Here is a 21,677-nt window from a genome sequence, read left to right on the forward strand (position 1 = left end):
ATAGACAAAAGCTCAATGACAGATGTAGAGCATGGAGTGAGAGGCACAGTAAGTCTCTGATTAGGCTCCTTCCTAATCAGGGAACTGAGGGTGGGGTGGTATAGAGCTGGGGTAGGAGAGCTACTGAAGCAGCTTCTTCCTACTCATGGGGCCAGATGGTCTTAGGACAAAATGGATAGGGCTATAGTGACAGGTACTGGGCTGCTCATCATGAGGAGTTCAACAGAGGACTTGCTTGGGCCACTAAGAAACACTTTAAATAATGCAAGAAGATACTTAGGCAAATGTAAACAGTGATCCTAAAACGATCAGTATTCTGGAATAATTTCTTTTTAAAGTTCTACCATTTGGAGTCAGAATCTCATATGTAGATAAAAAAGTCAAAATAGTCAGAGGGAAAAAGCCCTAACTAAATGCTCAAATTTAGCCCATGCTTAGGGAGTCACTAATTCTTTCTCCAGTCAACTCAAAAAAATATATTTTTGGCCAGGTGCGGTGGCTCACGCCTGTAATCCTAGCACTTTGGGTGGCTGAGGCACGCAGATTGCCTGAGCTCAGGAGTTCGAGACCAGCCTGGGCAACACAGTGAAACCCTGTCTCTACTAAAAAAACAAAAAATTAGCTGGGCGTGGTGGTGCATGGCTATAATCCCAGCTACTCGGGAGACTAAGGCAGGAGAATCACTTGAACCTGGAAGGTGGAGGTTGTGGTGAGCTGAGATCGTGCCACTGCACTCCAGCCTGAGTGACACAGTAAGATTCCGTTTAAAAAAAAAAAAAAAAAATTGTTTTTTTTCCCACAAAGAGCTTACTTAATCTCTTTTTCTCTAGAACTTCTCCCAAGATAACCAATTTCTTACTTTCTATGACTTCCACTCTCACTTTTGGCCCTTTTCATAATTCTCTTGGCCCTGTTTGGGCCATGACCTTATGTCAAAAATTTCTGTTCCAGGGAATGCTAGGTACAAGACTCCAGATGGGCCTAATTTCAGTTACCATTCAGTATAGGAGAGGGAAGAGAAGTGTGAGAAAGCCCAAGGATGGATCTGAGGGAAGATAAGAGAAAATGTGGTTCCTAATTCAAGATGAGATTAAGTTCTACTTTCTAGTATTTATTTTGAAGAAGTCAAGGAATCAAGAAAATCTCTGAACACTTACATACTGCTGATGAGACCGTACATTAGTTCAGTGTGGAAAGCAGTTTGGAGGTTTCTCAAAGAAATAAAAATATTATTCAACTATATACTACTATTTAACCCAGTAATCCCATTACTGAGTATATACCCAAAAGAAAATAAATTGTTTGGCCGGGCATGGTGGCTCATGCCTGTAATCCCAGCCCTTTGGGAGGCTGAGGTGGGCAGATCATGGGGTCAAGAGATAGAGACCATCCTGGCCAACATGTGAAACTCCATCTCTACTAAAAATGCAAAAATTAGCTGGGCGTGGTGGCACGTGCCTGTAGTCCCAGCTACTATGGAGGCTGAGGTAGGGGAATTGCTTGAACCCGGGAGGCAGAGACTGCAGTGAGCTGAGATTGTGCCACTGCACTCCAGCCTGGCAACAGAAAGAAAAAAGACTCTGTCTCAGAAAGAAAAAAGGAAAATACATCAATTTACCAAACATGCACCTGCATGTGCATGCTTCCTGCAGCTCCATTCGCAATAGCAAAGATGTGAAATCAAACTAGGTGCCCATCAACAGTGGACTGGACAAAGAAAATGTGGTACATATACATTATGAAATACTACACAGCCATTAAAAAAAAAAGAATGAAATTATGTCCCTTGCACCACCATAGATTCAGCTGGAGGCCATTATTCTAAGTGAATTAACCCAGAAACAAAAAATGCCACATATTCTCAGCTTTTTTTTTTTTTTTTTTTTTTTAATTTTTTGAGACGGAGTCTCACTCTGTGGCCCGGGCTGGAGTGCAGTGGCCGGATCTCAGCTCACTGCAAGCTCCGCCTCCTGGGTTTATGCCATTCTCCTGCCTCAGTCTCCCGAGTAGCTGGGACTACAGGCACCCGCCACCTCGCCCGGCTAGTTTTTTGTATTTTTCAGTAGAGACGGGGTTTCACCGTGTTAGCCAGGATGGTCTCGATCTCCTGACCTCGTGATCCGCCCGTCTCGGCCTCCCAAAGTGCTGGGATTACACGCTTGAGCCACCGTGCCCGGCCATATTCTCAGTTTTAAGTAGGTGCTAAACACTGGGTATATACAGACATAAAGATGGAAACAATAGACAATGGTGACTCCAAAAGGGGAAGAGGAGAAAAGGGTGAAAGACCGAAAAGCTACATATTGGGTACTATGTTAACTATTTGGGTGACAGCTTCAATAGAAGCCTAAACCTAAGCATCATACAATATATCCATGTAACAAACCCACACAAGTACCTCTGAATCTGAAATAAAAATTAAAACTAAAAAAAAAAAAAAAAAAAGAAAAAAAGAAAAAATCCCTGAATCAGAAAATGGAGTTATGGGCCGGGCGCGGTGGCTCAAGCCTGTAATCCCAGCACTTTGGGAGGCCGAGACGGGTGGATCACAAGGTCAGGAGATCGAGACCATCCTGGCTAACACGGTGAAACCCCGTCTCTACTAAGAAATACAAAAAACTAGCCGGGCGAGGTGGCGGCACCTGTAGTCCCAGCTACTCGGGAGGCTGAGGCCGGAGAATGGCGTGAACCTGGGAGGCGGAGCTTGCAGTGAGCTGAGATCGGGCCACTGCACTTCAGCCTGGGCTACAGAGCGAGACTCCGTCTCAAAAAAAAAAAAAAAAAAAAAAAAAAAGAAAATGGAGTTATACAGTTTCTACTTTATTGGTAACAAGTAGGTAATGAAATAAAACTCTAAGTTTTGTAGAAGGAAGAATTTAATATCATCATGTATCTTCACAGCCAACATGTACAAGAAGCTGAGATTTAGAGAATTAGCTTTAGAAAGTTAACAGAGTACCTTCTACTTAACATCACTGGCTAATAATCCTTTTGAAATGGCAAATCAAACATAGGAAAAAGGACAGAAGTTAGCCATGGAGACCAAGAGAACAGGCTACCATTTATTTTACCTAACTTGTGTTTTGTGAAAAGTGACCAAGGTTTAATCATGAAAAAGCCACTATAAAATTCCAAATACTTACAGCTTCTTTCTCTCTGTCCATGATAGTTTCCAGCTCTTCAAAATGTCGAAGTTTGATCTCTAGTTTCTTCATTTGTGTCTCAACCAACAGAGCTACCAGGGACTTGATCTTTCTTTCTTCCACTGCAGCCAGGTGCTAAGGGTAAAGATCATTCAAGCTATTTAGGTAAACATTTGCTTAAAGAACATTAAGAAAATGCTGACAATATGCAAAGTGGAGATTATATAATTTACAATGGTACCCTATATGTCTCCTTTGTACGTTTCTACTAAACATTTATTTCAATCTAAAATAACGTCTCTGAATTTCTGGTCCTTAAACAGATAAACCAACCCTTAAAAGATTAAAGGAAATGCCTCATGTGGTAAACTACTACCTTCAAAAGGCCTATCAAGAAGGAGAGGGCAAACTAGGACCCTGATGGGCCAAAGATGAGGACAGGAGGTACTTTGCCACCTACCATCCCATCCTGGCACTCGGTCTGTCCCCTCACTATCCTTTCCTCCCTAAGACTTTTCCACGGGTGGGCAGGCAGGCAGGCAGGCAGTGATCTCCTCAGCACCTGACACTCTTACAAAAGCCTCTCCCTTCTCTTTGGTGAGCAGACCTCACGTGTGGAAACAAAAGGGAAAACAATATTTCACCTGTAATTCCAGGTCCAGATCCATAGCTGGAAAAATAAATACAGTACTAAACAGAAAGGTACTCTGGAAGACTACCACTCCTTTCCGCAAGACCGATGGTGACTCCTACTCATGCTTCTTGCCAACTCAACAGCACAAAGAGGAAGATGCCACATTACTTGTATCTGCTTAAGACCCTAACTACTAGCCAGTAATCAATCCCACCCTCTACAGACTTCCAAGAACTTCCCCAACAAACTCCCAGCACCATTTTTCATTCACTTTTATTATGCCTGCTGAATTTACGTGTTTATCTTGCTTCTGCACAAGGCTTAAAAAAAAAAAAAAAAAAAAGCAGCAGCAGCAGCAGGGTCATTAAAAAAAAAAAAAAAACCCTATGTTGCTCAGGCTGGCCTCCAACTCCTGGGCTGAAGTGATCCTTCTGCCTAAGCCTCCTGAGTAGCTGTGACATGCCACAGCTGTGCATGTCACAGTACGCATCTTCCCAAGGTCTTAAGAAACAGCATGAAGCGGCTACTTTACTGATCTCTTAATGATCTTAGGTTTCCTATAGAACCTAGGAGCAACCATGCAAGAGGAACTTAATATAGGCTTTTGGGAACTATGCTGAGACCTAACACTTAGACGAAAGCCTAGTTTTTTGTTCATCTACAGTTGAAAATAAAAACTGTAGTTTTACAGATATGGAGACCCATTTGCAGAAAGATTCAGAAATGTAGACAAGAGGTGACAATGAGGTTTTATAGCTATTAATGATCATGTGTGCCTCCCTAAACTACAATGAGCTACATCAATGACACCAAAACTTTAAACAATTATGTAACTCAAGCCATTATCACTGTACAATGTTATACAATTTATATTTTTGAACAAAAAAATTTATGTACATGATATAAACTGAAAAGTTACAAACAGGTATAAAATAAAAAGTAGGTCTCCTCACTTCTGTCAGCTATACATCAATAACTCTTCCTTTGAAGATAATAATGTTATCAATTTCTGGTCTTTTTATGAGAATGTGACTCCTAGAACTCAGCTGGTTTGAAAGAAAATGTTTGGTTTTTTTTTTTTTTTTTTTTTTTTTTTTTTTTTGAGATTTATGCAGGAACGGGGGGGGAGGGTGGTAGGTGGAAAGGGGGTCCTCAAGTGTTATTCATAAAATAATATGAAAATAGGGTCTTCAAGTATTATTCAATAAAATAATACGCAAATATTTCCTTTTAAAACTGCAGGTCACTGGTCAGCCGTGGTGGTTCACGCCTGCAACATCAGCACTTTGGGAAGCCTAGGTGGGCAGATCACATGAGATCAGGAGTTGGAGACCAGCATGGCCAACATAGCAAAAACCCTGTCTCTACTAAAAATAAAAAAAATTAGCTGGGCGTGGTGGTGCACATCTGTAATCCCAGTTACTTGGGAGGCTGAGGCATAAGAATCGCTTAAAGCCAGGAGACAGGCCGGGCGCGGTGGCTCAAGCCTGTAATCCCAGCACTTTGGGAGGCCGAGACGGGCGGATCACGAGGTCAGGAGATCGAGACCATCCTGGCTAACACCGTGAAACCCCGTCTCTACTAAAAATACAAAAAAAACTAGCCGGGCGAGGTGGCGGGCGCCTGTAGTCCCAGCTACTCCGGAGGCTGAGGCAGGAGAATGGCGTAAACCCGGGAGGCGGAGCTTGCAGTGAGCTGAGATCCGGCCACTGCACTCCAGCCCGGGCTACAGAGCGAGACTCCGTCTCAACAAAAAAAAAAAAAAAAAAAAAAAAGCCAGGAGACAGAGGTTGCAGTGAGCTGAGATCCCTCCACTGCACTCCAGCCTGGTGGCAGAGCAAGACTCCATCTCAAAAAAAAAAAAAAAAAAAAAAGCGGGTGGGCAGCAAGTATCAAAAAAATTAAAAAGATCCATAGCAAGAAACATTACTGAAGTTTTAAGAACACAAGACATAGACAATCCTACAAGCTTTTGGAAAGGCACCGTCCCAAAAAAACAGGTTACCCCAAAAATTGGACTGTATCAGACTTCTTAAGAGTAATATCAGATGTTGAAAATAATGGTAAAATGCCTTTCAACTCAGAGCTAATGAATTTCAAACTAGAATTTCCTGTACAGCAACCTGTAACAGTGTGAATATAGAACAGACATTCCTGAAATTAAGGACTAAAAAGTTCACTTCCTACACATGCTACTGAGGTATGTGTTCTAGCTCAAGTAATGTAATATCAGAAAAAGGTAAAAAGACCTTAGATTCAAAAGTCACAGACCCAACCTAAGAAAGAAACTCTGAGTTTATAGGGCAAGCAATGATTCAAAAATAAACTGAGGCTGGGCACAGAAGCTCATGCCTATGCCTATAATCCAAGCACTTTGAGAAGGTGGGTGGATCACAGAAGGCCAGGAGTTCAAAACCAGCCTGGCCAACATAGTAAAACCCTGTCTGTACTAAAAATACAAAACAAAACAAAACAAAAAAAACCATTAGCTGGATGTAGTGGCACACACTTGTAATCACAGGAGGCGGAGGCTGTGGTGAGCCAAGACCGCGCCACAGCACTCCAGCCTAGGCGACAGAGCAAGACACTTTCTCAGAAAATAAAATAAATTGAGACAAATGAAACAAGACTGGTAAGAACTTGATAACCAAAGCTAGATAATGTGTACACAGAGACTCATTTTACTACTTTGTCTACTTCTGTATATATTCTTTTTTTTTAATTTCTTTTTCTTTCTTTCTTTTTTTTAAAGACAGAATCTGGGCAGGTGCTATGGCTCATGCCTCTAATCCCAGCACTTCAGGAAGCCGAGGTGGGTGGATCACTCGAGGCTAGGAGTTTGATACCAACTTGGCCAACATGGCAAAATCCCTTCTTTATTTTTATTTTATTTTTACAATTTAAAAAAAGAAAGGAAAAAAGGAAAAAAGACCAGCCTCCCAAGTAGCTGGGACTACAGGCGCACACCACCACACCCAGCTAACTTGTATTTTTGGTAGAAACAGGGTTTTGCCAGGTTGCCCAGGCTAGTCTCAAACTCCTGAGCTCAAATGATCTGCCTGTCTCGGCCTCCCCAAGTGCTGGGATTACCGGCATGAGCCACCGTGCCCAGTCTACTTCTATATATATTTTAATACTTTCATAATAAAAGTTTAAAGGTGGGTTGGGGTAGGTCAACAAATGGAGCTGGGAAAACTGAATATCCAATACAAAAGAATGAATTTAGACTCCTATCTCACATCACTCACAAAAATTGACTTAGTGGATCACAGATCTAAATATAAAAGTATACAATAAAAAATTCTTAGAAGAAAAAACAAAGTATATCTAAATGATCTTAGGTTAAGCCAAAGATTTCGAGACATGTAAAGAGCACAAACAATAAAAGAGAAAATTAGGTTGGACCTCATCAAATTAAAAACATTTGTGTCACCAAGAAGTTCACTGAAAACATGCCAGTTGCAGTTGCCCACATCTGTAATTCCAGTGTTTTGGAAGGCTGAGGCAGGAGAATCGCTTGAGACCAGGAGTTTGAGACCAGGGCAACATGAGACCCCGTTCTACAAAAAAATAAAAAAAATTAGCCAGGAATGGTGGCACATTCCTATAGTCCCAGCTACTCAGGAGGCTGAGGAGGAAGGATCATGTGAGTCTGCGAGTTTGAGGCTGTAGTGAGCTGTGATCTTGCCACAGCATTTCCAGCCTAAGTGACAGAGCGAGCCCTGTATTTTTTTTTTTTCAGACAGAGTCTAGCTTTGTCGCCCAGGCTGGAGTGCAGTAGCGTAATCTCGACTCACTGTAACCTCCACCTTCCAGGTTCCAGTGACCCTCCTGCCGCAGTCTCCCGAATAGCTGGGATTACAGGCGCCCACCACCAAGCCCGGCTAATTTTTGTATTTTTAGTAGAGACATGATCTGCCTGCCTCAGCCTCCCAAAGTGATGCTCCCAAAGGGATGGGATTACAGGCGTGAGCCACTGTGCCTGGCGAAACCCCGTCTTTAAAAAAAAAAGAAAAGAAAGAAAGAAAAAGAAAAAAGAGACTAGTAAATGGCAGAGCTGGAACCAAAAATTTAAATTCCAAACCCAAAGGCCCATGAATTATTTTCCAGTGCAGCTTTGGAATAACTGATACTTCAGTGGATACTTTCCTGGGTAATTCTTAGAAGGGACTTGTGGTAGATTAAAGATAGCCACAAGTTCACTGGCCTTTATTTCATTAAGAGGCAGATCAAGACAGGCTCTCTGCCTTGCCCAGTAAAAATTAGTGGTAGCCTTTTCTAAGCCCAGGCCTTACAATCCTGGAAACTTTCATGTCCTGTTCTTGGAATGTTCTCTCTGGGAGTCTCAAGTTACCATGTACAAAGTATGATCACCCTGCTGGAAACACCACAAAGAGAAATTCTGAGACTACATGGAGCGGAAAAAAACCTCAGTTACCCCTGCCAAGGACTAGGATTCTAATGAAGCCGTCTCAGACCTACATAAACCTACCTATGAAGTTAAGACTGCTAAATGACTCAACTGATACATGAAGCAGAACTGCCCAGCTGTTTGGTGTTAAAATTTAACAAAATTATGAGATTTAATAAAATTGTTATGTTTTAAACTACTCAATTTTGCTATTGTAAAATAATTTGGTTATCTGGAAATGGGGAGCTTTTGTAACAGAAACCTAAAATGCTCCTCTTTGGCTTGGGGACCACATAGTGGGTGTTAGCTGAAAGGGCTTTAAGAAAACCATCAGTAGGTATGTAAAGAGAGGAAAACAGTATTGAAGGTTGAAGAAGTAGATCTTTATTATCTAGTAGCACAACTTTTGGAAACACCATCATCTCTAGTCATATGGAAATAGAAAGGGTAATTAATACACTTGAGGATATGGTTGGGGCATTTCCAGGCAGAATGGAAAAATTTTTTTTCTATTGTAAGCAGGTAGAAGAACATGGAAGTAAAGAAAAACTATTGGCCGGGCGCGGTGGCTCAAGCCTGTAATCCCAGCACTTTGGGAGGCCGAGACGGGCGGATCACGAGGTCAGGAGATCGAGACCATCCTGGCTAACACGGTGAAACCCCATCTCTACTAAAAAATACAAAAAACTAGCCGGGCGAGGTGGCGGGCGCCTATAGTCCCAGCTACTCGGGAGGCTGAGGCAGGAGAATGGCGTGAACCCGGGAGGCGGAGCTTGCAGTGAGCTGAGATCCAGCCACCGCACTCCAGCCTGGGTGACAGAGCGAGACTCCGTCTCAAAAAAAAAAAAAAAAAAAAGAAAAACTATTAGGTTTTCAGGCAGAATTTAGAGGAAATATAAAAAGCAGGGTTTGAATAAAACATTGTTTCTCATGTCTGGTTCCTTCCAGCAGAGTCTGAAGCTAAGAAATGGCTTTGGGAGAAAGATCCAATCCAGAGCACTACCAGCAAAGGATGACCTGAAGGTAAATAGCTCAAGGTGCAGCTATAAAGCTTTCTGAATGGTATTTATAGTAGGACTTCTAAGAGTCTTGAGTATATGCCTTAGACCTTTCTACTAGACATGAGGGCCTCTAAGCATCTTTTAGATGTTTTTTTGAGACAGGGTCTCACTGTCGCCCAGGATAAAGTGCACCGGTGAAATCACAGCTCGCAGTAACCTCAAACTCCTCGGCTCAAGAGATCCTCCTGCCTCAGCCTCCCGAGTAGGTAGGATTATAGGCATTACACGACCATGCATGGCCAACTTTTAAAAACTTTATTTGTAGAGACAGGGTCTCTCTCTGTTGCCCAGGTTGGTCTCTAACTCCTGGCCTCAAGCAATCCTCCCGCCTCAGCTTCCCAAAGTGCTGGGCTTATGGTGTGAGCCACTGTGCTGGGTCTAAACATCTTTACAGCATGTCTCCTATATATATATATTCTTTTATTGAGCTTCTTAGGTCTGGAAGTTAAAGTTTTCATCAAATTTGGAAAGTTTTCACACAGCCAATATTTATTTTTATTCTGCCTACATCACTCTTTCCTTTCTTTCTGAACTCCCATGTTTGGACACTTGACTTTTCCCACAATTTCCTAACCAAGCTCTTTATGATCTTTCAGGAATAACTGCCTCTGCTTTTGTTTTCTGCCTAGTTCATATCACTGTGCTGAAATATTTGTTTTTAACCACTGTCCCTAGTTTTAAACTAGTTTTCTGTGTCACCTCTACGAGTTCACCTCTCAATTTCTTTGTATCATCATTACTGAAGTTACAAATCTAAGATCCCTCCAACTAGACAAAAAGGGATCCAAAAATTAAGGGCTTTGTTCTCATAACATCTTAACTAAGACTAGGCAAAAATTGAGGGCTTTGTTCTCATAACATCTTAACTAAGACTAGGGCAAAAAGGGAACTATGTAGGCAAGAAAATATAGGTGTGGCTTTTGTCTAATGGGAATTACTTTTTTTTTTTTGAGACAGAGTCTCACTCTGTCCCCAGGCTGGAATGCAGTGGCGTGATCTCAGACCACTGAAACCTCCGCCTCCCAGGTTCAAGTGATTCTCATGCCTCAGCCTCCCAAGTAGCTGGGACTATAGGCACGTGTCACTACGACTGGCTTAATTTTTGTATTTTTAGTAGACATGGGGTTTCACCATGTTGGCCAGGCTGGTCTTGAACTCCTGACATCCCTCAAATGATCTGCCCACCTCAGCCTCCCAAAGTGGGGATTACATTTTAAACACAGAATTCCCACAAAGTTCTTAAAAAGGTATAATACCTTGAACTGAAGTAGAAAGAATATAAACTGGGCCTAAAAGTAGAATGCAGGCCAAGAAGCAAAACTCTGCTAATTTTTTAATGGAAAAGGAAAAAGACTCAGAAGAAAAAACTGAAAGCCCAGAGGGCCGAGTCAAACTGTGTGGAGAACAATTCTGCGAGTAGGACTGGGCCCTGATGAAGGAACTGGAAATGTGTGCCTGGCTAGATTTCAAATTTGCCATGAAGTATGACTGTTTTATGTCTTCAATTCAAACCCTCCTTGAACGGAGTGCAGTTAACCTTGATGTGTCTCACCCCTGTTATACTAGTGCAGAAAATCTTCAAATTACAGTATCAGCATTCAAGAAGCTGTAAATAGGTAAATAGGAATCACTCCTAAAGAGCCTCATCTGTACGTGGACCTGATTTACATAAGACTTCCAACCTCAACTTGATATGATAATGAGATAAAGTCATGAGAGATCTATTTTTCAGTGGGGGAAAGGTATACAATTTATGATAAGAGAGCAGACTGTGGTGGGTTAAGGTGGCACATCTTCTACCTTGAGCTGTGCTCTGTGTCCCCTTACCTTGAATTTGGACAGAACATTTCACCAGTAGAGTAGGGCAGAAATTATGCTGTGTCAGTTTGGGGCTCCAAGTCATAAGCCACTGGCAGATCCTCCTCCTTGCTGCTTGTGACATTCTTCTCTCAAAGTTCTAAGCTTTGTAAAAAGTCCAACTACTCCTGGAGACTACCTTACACCTGCTTCTTAGGAAGGATGTATAGAGAGTGATGGTAGCCATCTCAGCCTAGGCATAGGCATATAAATGAAGTTGTCTCTGGCCCTCTCTAATAGCCCAGCCATGAGGTAGTACTGAGTGACTCTGGTCAATGCGACATGGAGCACATTTTGCCAGCTAAGCCTGCCCAAGTTCCTCACTGCAGTATCATGACAGATAATAAAATGACTGAGGTTTTAAACGACTAACTTCAAGGGTAGTTACATAGTTTACATAGCAATAAATAACTGAAACAGGAATATAGCGGATGCTCAGATCATGGATTCTTGAAAGGTCTGGCAACAGTGATGACCAGGGTGTTTCAGGGAGAAGCTACAGGGAGAGGCCCAACCCTTCACATATTGGCTTTACAGAACCTGAGAAGAATGATGAGGTCTGGGATGGTGCCACAGAAGATACACGGCAGCAGTCCCCAACCTTTTTGGCAGCAGGGACAGGTTTCATGGAAAAGGGTGAAAGACAATTTTTCTACGGGGCAGGGTGGGGGTGGCGGGTGGTTTCAGGACGAAACTTTTACACTTCAGATCATCAGGCATTAGATTCTCACATGAAGCACACAACCTAGATCCCTCACATGCACAGTTCACAAAAGGGTTTGCACTCCTATGAGAATCTAATGCCACCACTGATCTGACAGGAGGCAAAACTCAGCAGTAATGCTTGCTATCACTCGCTCTGACACTCACCTCCCACTGTGTGGCCTAGCTCCTAACAAGCCACTGAGGTTGGGGATCCCTAATACATGGAACATAGAAGAAACAACCTGAGATAAGTGATTAATGAGAAGTAATAATCCAGCTAGAATAGGGTTGAGGCAAATTTTGCATTACAAAGCATGAATTCCAACAAGTAGAACAGAAATTACTTTCTATGTAGTCATACAAAAATGAAACTGAACAGGACTAACTGTAGGCAAAATGATCAAATGGGCTATTTTTTCCTTCTGTCTCTTCTCAATAGGATTATTAAGGTATGGTAACAATGATCAACATGCTTAGTGTAAATCAATTTCAATCAACCCTTGTCTGTTAAAGCCTTGTGACTAAAATATATAATGACAATTTTCACACCTCCAGAAAGAATTTCATGCTGGAAGCAGTGGCTGACACCGGTAATCCCAGCACATTGGGAGGCTGAGGTGGGAGGATTGCTTGGCACCAGGAGTTTAAGACCAGCCTGGGCAACATAGGGAGACCCCGCCTCTACAAAAAAATTTAAAATTAGCTGAGTGTGGTGGCACATGTCTGTGGAACCAGCTACTCGAGAGGCTGAGGTGAAAGGATCTCATTTGAGCCCAGGACATGAAGGCTACAGCGAGCCGTGATCACATCACCACATTCTAGCATGGGCGACAGAGCAAGACCCTGACAAAGCAAGCAAGCAAGCGAGTGAGAGAAAGAAAAAGAGAGAGAGGGAGAGAGAAAGAAAAAAGAAAGCAAGAATGAATGAAAGAGAGAGAGAGGAGAGAGAGAACGAAAAGAATGAGAAATTGCAGAAACAATGCATCAAGTTATGAGACGTTTCTGAGGGGTAAGAAAGAGTCTTCCCGTTGTCCCAGAGCTAATATCCAATTACCATGTTGCCACGAATACAAACCTACTTACGCCATTTTGGAAAACGTGGACATGGGGTGGTTTGTAGAATAAATCCAAAGGAAGTATCTGTGGTTTTAAGAAAATGTGATCTCTGCTTTCTTGGAAGAACTGAACCTACTATTGCTGACAAAAAGAGAACATGCTCTAATATGGTGGATTTACAGTTTATTCTGGCAATAGTTCTGGGGCCTTCCTTCTCCTCTAAGCCTAAAGACCCAGATGGTAAGGATCCAAAGCATCCAAACAATGGTACTTCTGCTTACACCCACACATCCCTCCTTTAGTTGAGACAATTCACAGCCTGTCAGTAGGTGCAGTGAAAAAATGGACATGCTCTTGAAGAACCTTTCAGGGGGCAATAATAGAAGCCATAAAGCATGCCACCTCATCTATTTAGGAGATAGATCTAGAATCTCTAATTATCACTCCACGTCTGTATGACAAAAGATTCTTACGGAAAACTTTTAATAACAAAGCTGTTTACAGACACAGAAGAAGAAAATGAGAATAAGAGAAACTTGGATTGGCTACATAAGTTAATATTAATTATAGTAATTTCAGTGGAATCCTTACCCCCCTAATTACCATGTAGTATGAAAATGATTATGTGTGCTATCAAATTTATCAGATCCAGCTGTAAGTGGCACTGAAAGGTTCACACGTGCCAAGTCGTGCAGCATGAGCATTTGTACACTTTCGTAACTCAGAGGGAAACCTAGGTGTTTTGAGTATGAAGATACGAGCTCCTAGTAAATAGAAGGAAGAGTGAATGATGATGAGGGAGTGAAAATTCAGTGACCTGGAGAGAAATTCTTCTTTGGACACCTTTTAAATTTTGTATGGAATAGTGAAGAGGCAGGCCAAATGATCCATAAAAGTAGTTTCTCTGCAGTGAAGGAGTCAGGCCATTGTAAGATAATCAGTAGTGCATACCAGGCAAATCTTTTGTGCCCAAAGTTGCTCATATTAACAGCTATGAGGCCAGAGGAAAACATCATGAAGCATTTGTGAAACTTTAAAAAAAATTCTTTTTTGTAGAGATAGAGTCTCACTATGCTGCACAGGCTGGTTCTGAACTCCTGAGCAAAAGTGATCCTCCTGCCTTGGCCTCCTAAAGTGCTGCAATTACATGTGTGAGCCACTGCACCCAGCCTCGTGAAACTTTTAAAAGGTAATCTACCATTTCAGTTCTTCCTATGGCAACATATACTGAAGCACAGCAGAGTGATAACAAGAGGAGACATTGGCCAGGTGAGGTGGCTCACACCTATAATCTTGACACATTGAGAGGTCAAGGTGGGCAAATCTCTTGAGCCCAAGAGCTCCAGACCAGCCTGGGTAACATGGCAAAACCCAGTCTCTACAAAAAAAAATTTTAAAAAGAGAAGAAATAATAGAAAGAAAAAACCATGCTCTGTAAGAAAAGAATGTCCGAAAAAGCTTAGATAGAGATAAAAGAATAAATTCTGTTTGGCAGAGCTACAAGAAACAGTTCAAGAAGGACAGGTAAGAAATGAGAGTTGAGAATTAAGTAGGGTCCTGATTATAGAAAAATCCTAAGTTCTCTACTAAAGAGTTTGAAATTGTAACCTGAGAGAGATAGGGAGGTTACTGAAGAAAGCAACATGCTCCTATTTGCATTTTTAAAGATTTCTGTGAATAATGTAGGATTCCATTTATATGAAGTGAAAAAAAAAAAGGATAAACTAATCTACAGTGTAATGAGACAGACTAGTGATTACTCTCCAGGGAACGCAAAGTAACTGGAATAAGAGGAAGCTTCTGGAGGGGCTGGTATGTTGTTTATTAAAATGGATGCTTGTGACATGGGTGGGCTCAGTTTGTCAAAAATTCACAAAGGTGCAGGCTTAAGTATGTCCATTTATTTGAATGTGAGTTATACTTAAGAACAAGTTAAAAAGCAAAAAGATTACACTGGCTGCAGGTTAGAGAATGGGACTGAGAAGACAGGCAAAAGATTAAGAGATGCTGACCTGAGTGGGCAGTTGAACATTAGCCAGTGATCTAAAGCACCATGAAGGATTTGCTGGCTGAATAGCTATGGAAAATGAAGGAACCAAGAATAAAAAATGAGCTGAGGTTGCAGGTTTGAAGACTGAGGAAGGGCACAAAGGAGAAAGCCCTCTCCACCTCTAGCTCCTCATTTATAAGGTGAGAGTCTGGGCACAGTGTCTCACACTTGTAATATCAGTACTTTGGGAGGCTGAGGCAGATGAATCACCTGAGGTCAGGAGTTCGAGACCAGCCTGACCAATGTGGTAAAACCCTGTCTCTACTAAAAATACAAAAGTTAGCCGGGTATAGTGGTGGGCGCCTGTAATCCCAGCTACTTGGGAGGCTGAGACAGGAGAATCGCTTGAACCTAGGAGGTGAAGGTTGCAGTGAGCCAAGATCACACCACTGCACTCCAGCCTGGGGGGTAGAGTGAGACTCTATCTCCAAAAAAAAAAAAAAAATAATAATAATAATAATCCTTAAGGTCTCTGAAACACCTAATGACAGTATTACAGTAAGAACTTAAACAGCTCAGAGACAAAGAGATGCCCAAACACTCCAGGGTAGCAGAAGACAGACTAAAAAAGATGTTTGCAATGAAAAAGCAAAACCAGACAAATGGTGAAAAAGAGTCAAGTTATATTAGCCGTCACTTAAGCAAGCATGTACCTTCCCAGAGGTGAGGGGGATGTAGGGGAGATAGAACAACTAAAATTAGCTCAAGAATCAGAAAGATCAGGAGATATCTTACTGATTCTTGAGCTAATTTTAATTATTAGGAAGTATTAGCTAGTTTTAGTTATTAGGAAAAAGGCAGGTAGTATGAATTTGTAGGACTTCAAGTTAGTATAATAACGATGATCAGCCAGGTAACTGTCTGGGTTGACTGAGCATTTGCTGCGGCCTGTAAACACCTCCCTAACCTCCATTGTCTCTATGTTAGATGGGTGGTCATTCAAAACAGTAATCTTGTAGTTTGAATTGGTTCATCATATCAGATTAAACACTTACAGAAGTAGTTCACAGTAGCTGAATGATCCAGGGAATTAAAGACTATGAAAAAGCATCTTTATTAAGAGATCAAAAACAGTTCAAAATAAAATGATGAGCAATGTTCTAGTAATCACTGTTTCTTGAAATGTGGTATCCTATAATGGAAGGAAACTACTTCTGAAGTAGAATGAAGAATAGGGGAAAAGATTTTTCAAAACTTTACATATTCATGTTTAGAATTACTTAAAATGTTAAATTAACACAGAGAGGAAAATAACATTCTCATGTCTTCTTAAATATGCTCTGCAGCTAATACTATAAATAGAAAAAACCACCCCCAGAAAAGCTGGCAAATTCAAGAAGAAAAAGAGCTATTTTAGGGTCTCTCTCTCCTTTCAGTCTGTAAGATCAGGGTGAAGTATTTAGGCAAGGAAACGGGTTTTTGTCTTGAATATCATAAATATTTCAATCTGATAGAAATTATTGGAACAATAGTCCAAGATAAGTTCTGCAGGCAAATTAAAAACAAAATGATAATCAGTTCCTTAAAGAGACTTCAAAATTTGCCTTCATTCTCTGTAGTCTTTACAAGGCTAAATGATACAATGAATGGAATGAAGGTCACCCTTTAGACTGGATCTACTATTTCTATCGCCCTCCTCCTTCCTGTGGATTTCTTAACCTAGAAATGCCATTCAAGCAAATAGTCATCTTCTATTGGGAGCAAAGCTCTTTATACTAAATGTTCCCAATTAACTAAAAACAATACGACCATTCATGCCTTAAGAGAGCACTGGAAAAGGGCTGTCAGGGGCAAACCTTGGCTTTGGTAGCCGCTGAGGCAAGAGCAGCTGCTGCGGCTGTGGCAACATTTCCTTCGGAAATTTCATGTTCTACTTTCTTCTTCCCAGTATCACTTTCTCTTTCTTTACACGTATCAGTGAGTTCTTTGTTCTCTTCAGTCTCCTTTTCTTCTGAAAATATCAGAAAGCTTTATTACTAGTGTGCCCAGTCTCGAAAATCCATCTTTCTCCTCACCTCCACCACCGTAACAAACTAGGACTGATGTGACAAAGAGATGTCAATGCTTTTTTCATTTCTTTTTTTTTTGAGACGGAGTCTCGCTCAGTTGCCCAGGCCGGAATGCAGTGTCGCGATCTTGGCTCGCTGCAAGCCTCCCGCGTTCACGCCATTCTCCTGCCTCAGCCTCCCAAGTAGCTGGGACTACAGGTGCCCGCCGTCACGCCCAGCTAATTTTTTGCATTTTTAGTATAGATGGGGTTTCACCGTGTTAGCCAGGATGGTCTCAATATCCTCAATACCCGCCTCGGCCTCCCAAAGTGCTGGGATTACAGGCGTGAGCCACCGCACCCGGCCAATGCTTTTTTCTTTTTAAGAGTTCTGTTGAGGCATTCCATGCATTTAGGTTTGCCTCTATTGGGGGACATGTTTTCTAAACAGTACAGTTGTTTTCCTATCATTTTGCTAAGTTCTATGTGGAGGTCCCTTGGATATATATATAAAGGAAAATTCAGGGGAACTAAGTCTAAAACCAACATACTTGCCCATCAGTCAATGAAATGCCCTAGGAACTCTAGGGTCTGTAGGAAATCAGAAGCTGACAACAGACTACTTCTGTAAGCCTGACAGGCATGATGGGGTGTATCAGCAACTGACACAGAAAATAAAATGGCAAGTCTGTGAGGTGACTTCAATACTGCTGAATAACTTGTTGTTCTACATATTAAAAGCACAGAGAAAAAGTGTAGCCACCAGCATTAGTATTAGTACCTATGTGATAAATGAAACTCAATTACATACTTACTGTTACATTAAGAAACAAACCCAAAATAAAGGGGAAATATTTCTATATAAACCACCTTCATTTCTCCAGTGCCTTTTACAGTTTCACATAAGAATATATAAGGAGTTTCCTCAAATTACCTGATTTGGTATCCTCACTCACTTCACTATCCTGTTCCTTTTCACTATTTTTTTCATTTTCTCCATCTTGTGCTTTATCACCTTCATCTGTTTCATTTTCCACTTTGTTTTCTGCCTGAAAGGGATACAAAGCAAGAGGACAGGCAGTGAGCAAAAAAACCCCAGACCTTTTTACGAGTAATTATCTTAGACTAGCAAAAGGTTCCAATATTTTTGGCAAGAAGTAGACTAGATTCAAAAGTGACTTGTAGAGAACAGCTGGAAAAAAACTAATAAATTCTGAGCAATACTTTCTACCACTTCAACACTTGAGTGCTCACAAGATATTCCTCCGAAGCACAGAGTCACTGCCCTCTCTGCATACTCTGCTGTAAAGCAAGGTTTACAATGCCCAAAGGAAAGTGAAGGGAATGAACTGATATTATTTGTTGACTAAAAACAGGCCAGGCCGGGTGCAGTGGCTCACACCTATAATTCCAGCACTTTGGGAGGCTGAGGCGGGCGGATCACCTGAGGTCAGTAGTTTGAGATCAGCTGGCCAACATGGTGAAACCCTGTCTCTGCTAAAAATACAAAAAAGAAATTAGCCGAGCATGGTGATGGGAACCTGTCATCCCAGGTACTCGGGAGACTGAGGCAGGAGAATCCCTTGAATGCCCGGGAGGCAGAGGTTGCAGTGACCCAAGATCACGCCATTGCACTCCAGCCTAGGCAGCAAGAGTGAGACTCCATCTCAAAAACCACCACCACCAGCCGGGCGCGGTGGCTCACGCCTGTAATCCCAGCACTTTGGGAGGCTGAGACGGGCGGATCACGAGGTCAGGAAATCGAAACCATCCTGGCTAACACGGTGAAACCTCGTTGTATTAAAAAAACAAAAAAATTAGCCGGGCATAGTGGTGGGCGCCTGTAGTCCCAGCTACTTGGGAGGCTGAGGCAGGAGAATGGTGTGAACCCGGGAGGGGGAGCTTGCAGTGAGCTGAGATCACACCACCGCACTCCAGCCTGAGGGACTGAGCAAGACTCCGTTTCAAAAAGAAAAAAAAGGAAAAAGAAAAAGGAAAAAAAACCCCACCACCACCACACACACGTGTGTGTGTGTGTGCGTGTACTTAATAATTACTGATTTAAAGAATTAAGAGCTTTTAAATTTTACACCATCAACAAAGAAGTTGAAATACTGCTGGAAAAGTTGACAAAGTCTTTTAATATAGCCATCTGCTAACAGTTTCAGGAAGAACCATGAGAGAACATCAGTGATCATGCTTTAGAAACTGAAAAAACTGCAACTGACTATCACTGACTTCATGAGGCTATATTGTTTGCTTAGAGGTAGGGTCCCCATACAGTGCCTAGGGTGGTTTCAAAGTCCTAGTGTCAAGTGATCCTCTAACCTTCCAAGTAGCTGGGACTACAAGTATGAGCCACCACACCCAGCTGAGATTATTATAGGAATTAAATGAAATAAACAATGTGAAGTACAAATACCATCTTTAGAATACTGCAGGAACTATAATCAATTTCATTATTACCCTCACCCTCCCCTTGACTATATACAATTTTAGAATACCACATGTAATCAAGACCTTCAATCCTGGCTTATATATATATTCACTCAAATAGTGACTGACTGCTCACTATGTGCAGTAAAAGCATTAGGAATACAAAGGCCCAGAGGCTGGGCGTGGTGGCTCATACCTATAATCCCAACACTTTGGGAAGCCAAGGAGGTGGATCACCTGAGGTCAGGAGTTTGAGACCAGCCTGGCCAACGTAGTGAAACCACGTCTCTACTAAAAATACAAAAATTAGCTGGATGTGGTGGTGCGTGGCTGTAATTCTAGCTACTTGGGAGGCTGAGGCAGGAGAATCACTTGAACTCAGAAAACGGAAGTTGCAGTGAGCCAAGGTTGCGCCACGGCATTCCAGCCTCGGTGACAGAGTGAGACTCTGTCTCCAAAAAAAAAAAAAAGGAATACAAAGGCCTACATCCTGACTTTTGTAACCTCCTGTTCTGCCACACCCATGATGCATTTACAGTCTCCTACAGAAGAGAGATTGAGCCACTAACACACTGGCTTTAGTGTCTCTCCTCCCCAACCAGTGTGAATCTTTGATTTTCTAACCTCTATTTCAATCTTTATATTTCTACCTACTCTTTAAAACCTACCTCAAATGTCATATTCTCATTAATTATTTTCTAAAGATTCTTCAGCAGGCAGTTAGCCCTCATAGGAAATCACTTATTATTCTGTCATTCTCTTCTGGCACAAGTATAGGACTCAAACCTTACAATTCGATATTCACAAGAACCACAACTTTTTTGTTGTTGTTGCTGAGACGGAGTCTCACTCTGTTGCACGGGCTGGAGTGCAGTGGCACGATCTCGGCTCACTGCAAGCTCCACCTCCCGGGTTCACACCATTCTCCTGCCTCAGCCTCCTGAGTAGCTGGGACTACAGGCGCCTACCACCACACCTGGCTAATTTTTTTGTATTTTTAGTAGAGATGGGGTCTCACCATGTTAGCCTGGATGGTCTCGATCTCTTGGCCTTGTGATCCGCCCACCTCAGCCTCCCAAAGTGCTGGGATTACAGGCGTGAGCCACTGAGCCTGGCCAAGAACAACTTTTGTATTCATATTCCCAACTTGCGTATTCATATTCCCTCTTCTTTTGTGGGAAATTTGTATTCCTTCTTCTTCTAATACAATGAAATTAGATGTTTAAAATATAAAAGAAGAGGATAGGGAGTGAATATACCTTCTCCCCAGTGAATAAATGAAAAATGTCCCATATTATATCTTGTGAGAACTATATCTTAAACCAGCAAAGTCCAAGTAGCAGATAGAATTACTTACAGTTCCCTAAGAGGGACTCAAAAACACCAAAAAAACAAACCATTATGCTCCAAAAGGCATGCTATCTGTGGTTTTACTGCTGTGAGACTTTACCTTTTCAGGCTGCTGACCATCAGGGTCGGCTTCCATTTTTTCCTCTTCAGCTCCTTCTACAAGTAAAAGAATAAAAACAAGTACTCCAATGTTGAAAAAGGTAAAACTATTATACAACTGTAAGCATGTCTGAAATACAAATATACACAGTAATACATACGAATATAGCCATACAGTCAGGCACAAAACACACTATATGATAAAGTTCAAAAACACGTAAAAAGTAATCTATGGTGTCAGAACTCAGAACAGTGGCTAACAGGGGGAAGAGGTGAGTTATACAGAAAGCAGGTTCAGTGGGGAAATGGGAGGTCCTAGGGTGCTGGTACTTCTCTGTTTCTAGGTCTGGAATTTGTAGAAATGAACTAGGCTGTCTGCTTATGATTTTCGATTTTCTGTATGTATTAAAATATAAAGGCAAAATAAAAATAATTCATTATTATTTAACAGATGCTTGACAAGTATATATTTTGACTCAGGTACTGGGGGAAACACTGCTGACCCAGATATTCACTGAAATCTCAAGAGGATAACATTTTGGCTAGACAGGACACAAACCAACAAGTCCAGCACAGTATAACAGAGGCACGTATCAACAAATTACAAGAGAAAATTATTTCACATATGAGAAAATTATTAATTTTCTATAATTTTAGGAACCTAATAAACTAATGTCAAACTATATAAGCAGCCAGGCATGGTTGCTCATGCCTGTAATCCCAGCACTTTGGGAGGCTGAGGCGACTGGATCACGAGGTCAGGAGTTCGAGACCAGCCTGGCCAACTTGATGAAACCCTGTCTCTACTAAAAATACAAAAAAATTAGCCAGGTGCGGTGGTATGCACCTATAGCCCTAGCTACTCGGAGTCTGAGGCAGGAGAATTGT

At 41.7% G+C, this 21,677-nt stretch overlaps 1 protein-coding gene across 2 annotated transcripts in view; it reads right to left on the bottom strand.

Annotated features, from left to right (window-relative positions):
* Positions 1-21,677, bottom strand: part of SMARCC1 (SWI/SNF related, matrix associated, actin dependent regulator of chromatin subfamily c member 1) — a 195,593-nt gene that overhangs the window by 35,457 nt on the left and 138,459 nt on the right. For both annotated transcript variants that reach the window (XM_050780744.1, XM_050780745.1), the window contains exons 22-25: positions 20,791-20,846; positions 17,839-17,953; positions 16,714-16,868; positions 3,144-3,278 (exon numbers count right to left, since the gene is read on the bottom strand). In XM_050780744.1, coding sequence (XP_050636701.1) covers positions 3,144-3,278; positions 16,714-16,868; positions 17,839-17,953; positions 20,791-20,846 — 461 coding nt within the window. The remainder of the gene's footprint in view (positions 1-3,143; positions 3,279-16,713; positions 16,869-17,838; positions 17,954-20,790; positions 20,847-21,677) is intronic.

The sequence above is a fragment of the Macaca thibetana genome, chromosome 2, assembly GCF_024542745.1.
Source record: "Macaca thibetana thibetana isolate TM-01 chromosome 2, ASM2454274v1, whole genome shotgun sequence".
Lineage (NCBI taxonomy): Eukaryota > Metazoa > Chordata > Mammalia > Primates > Cercopithecidae > Macaca > Macaca thibetana.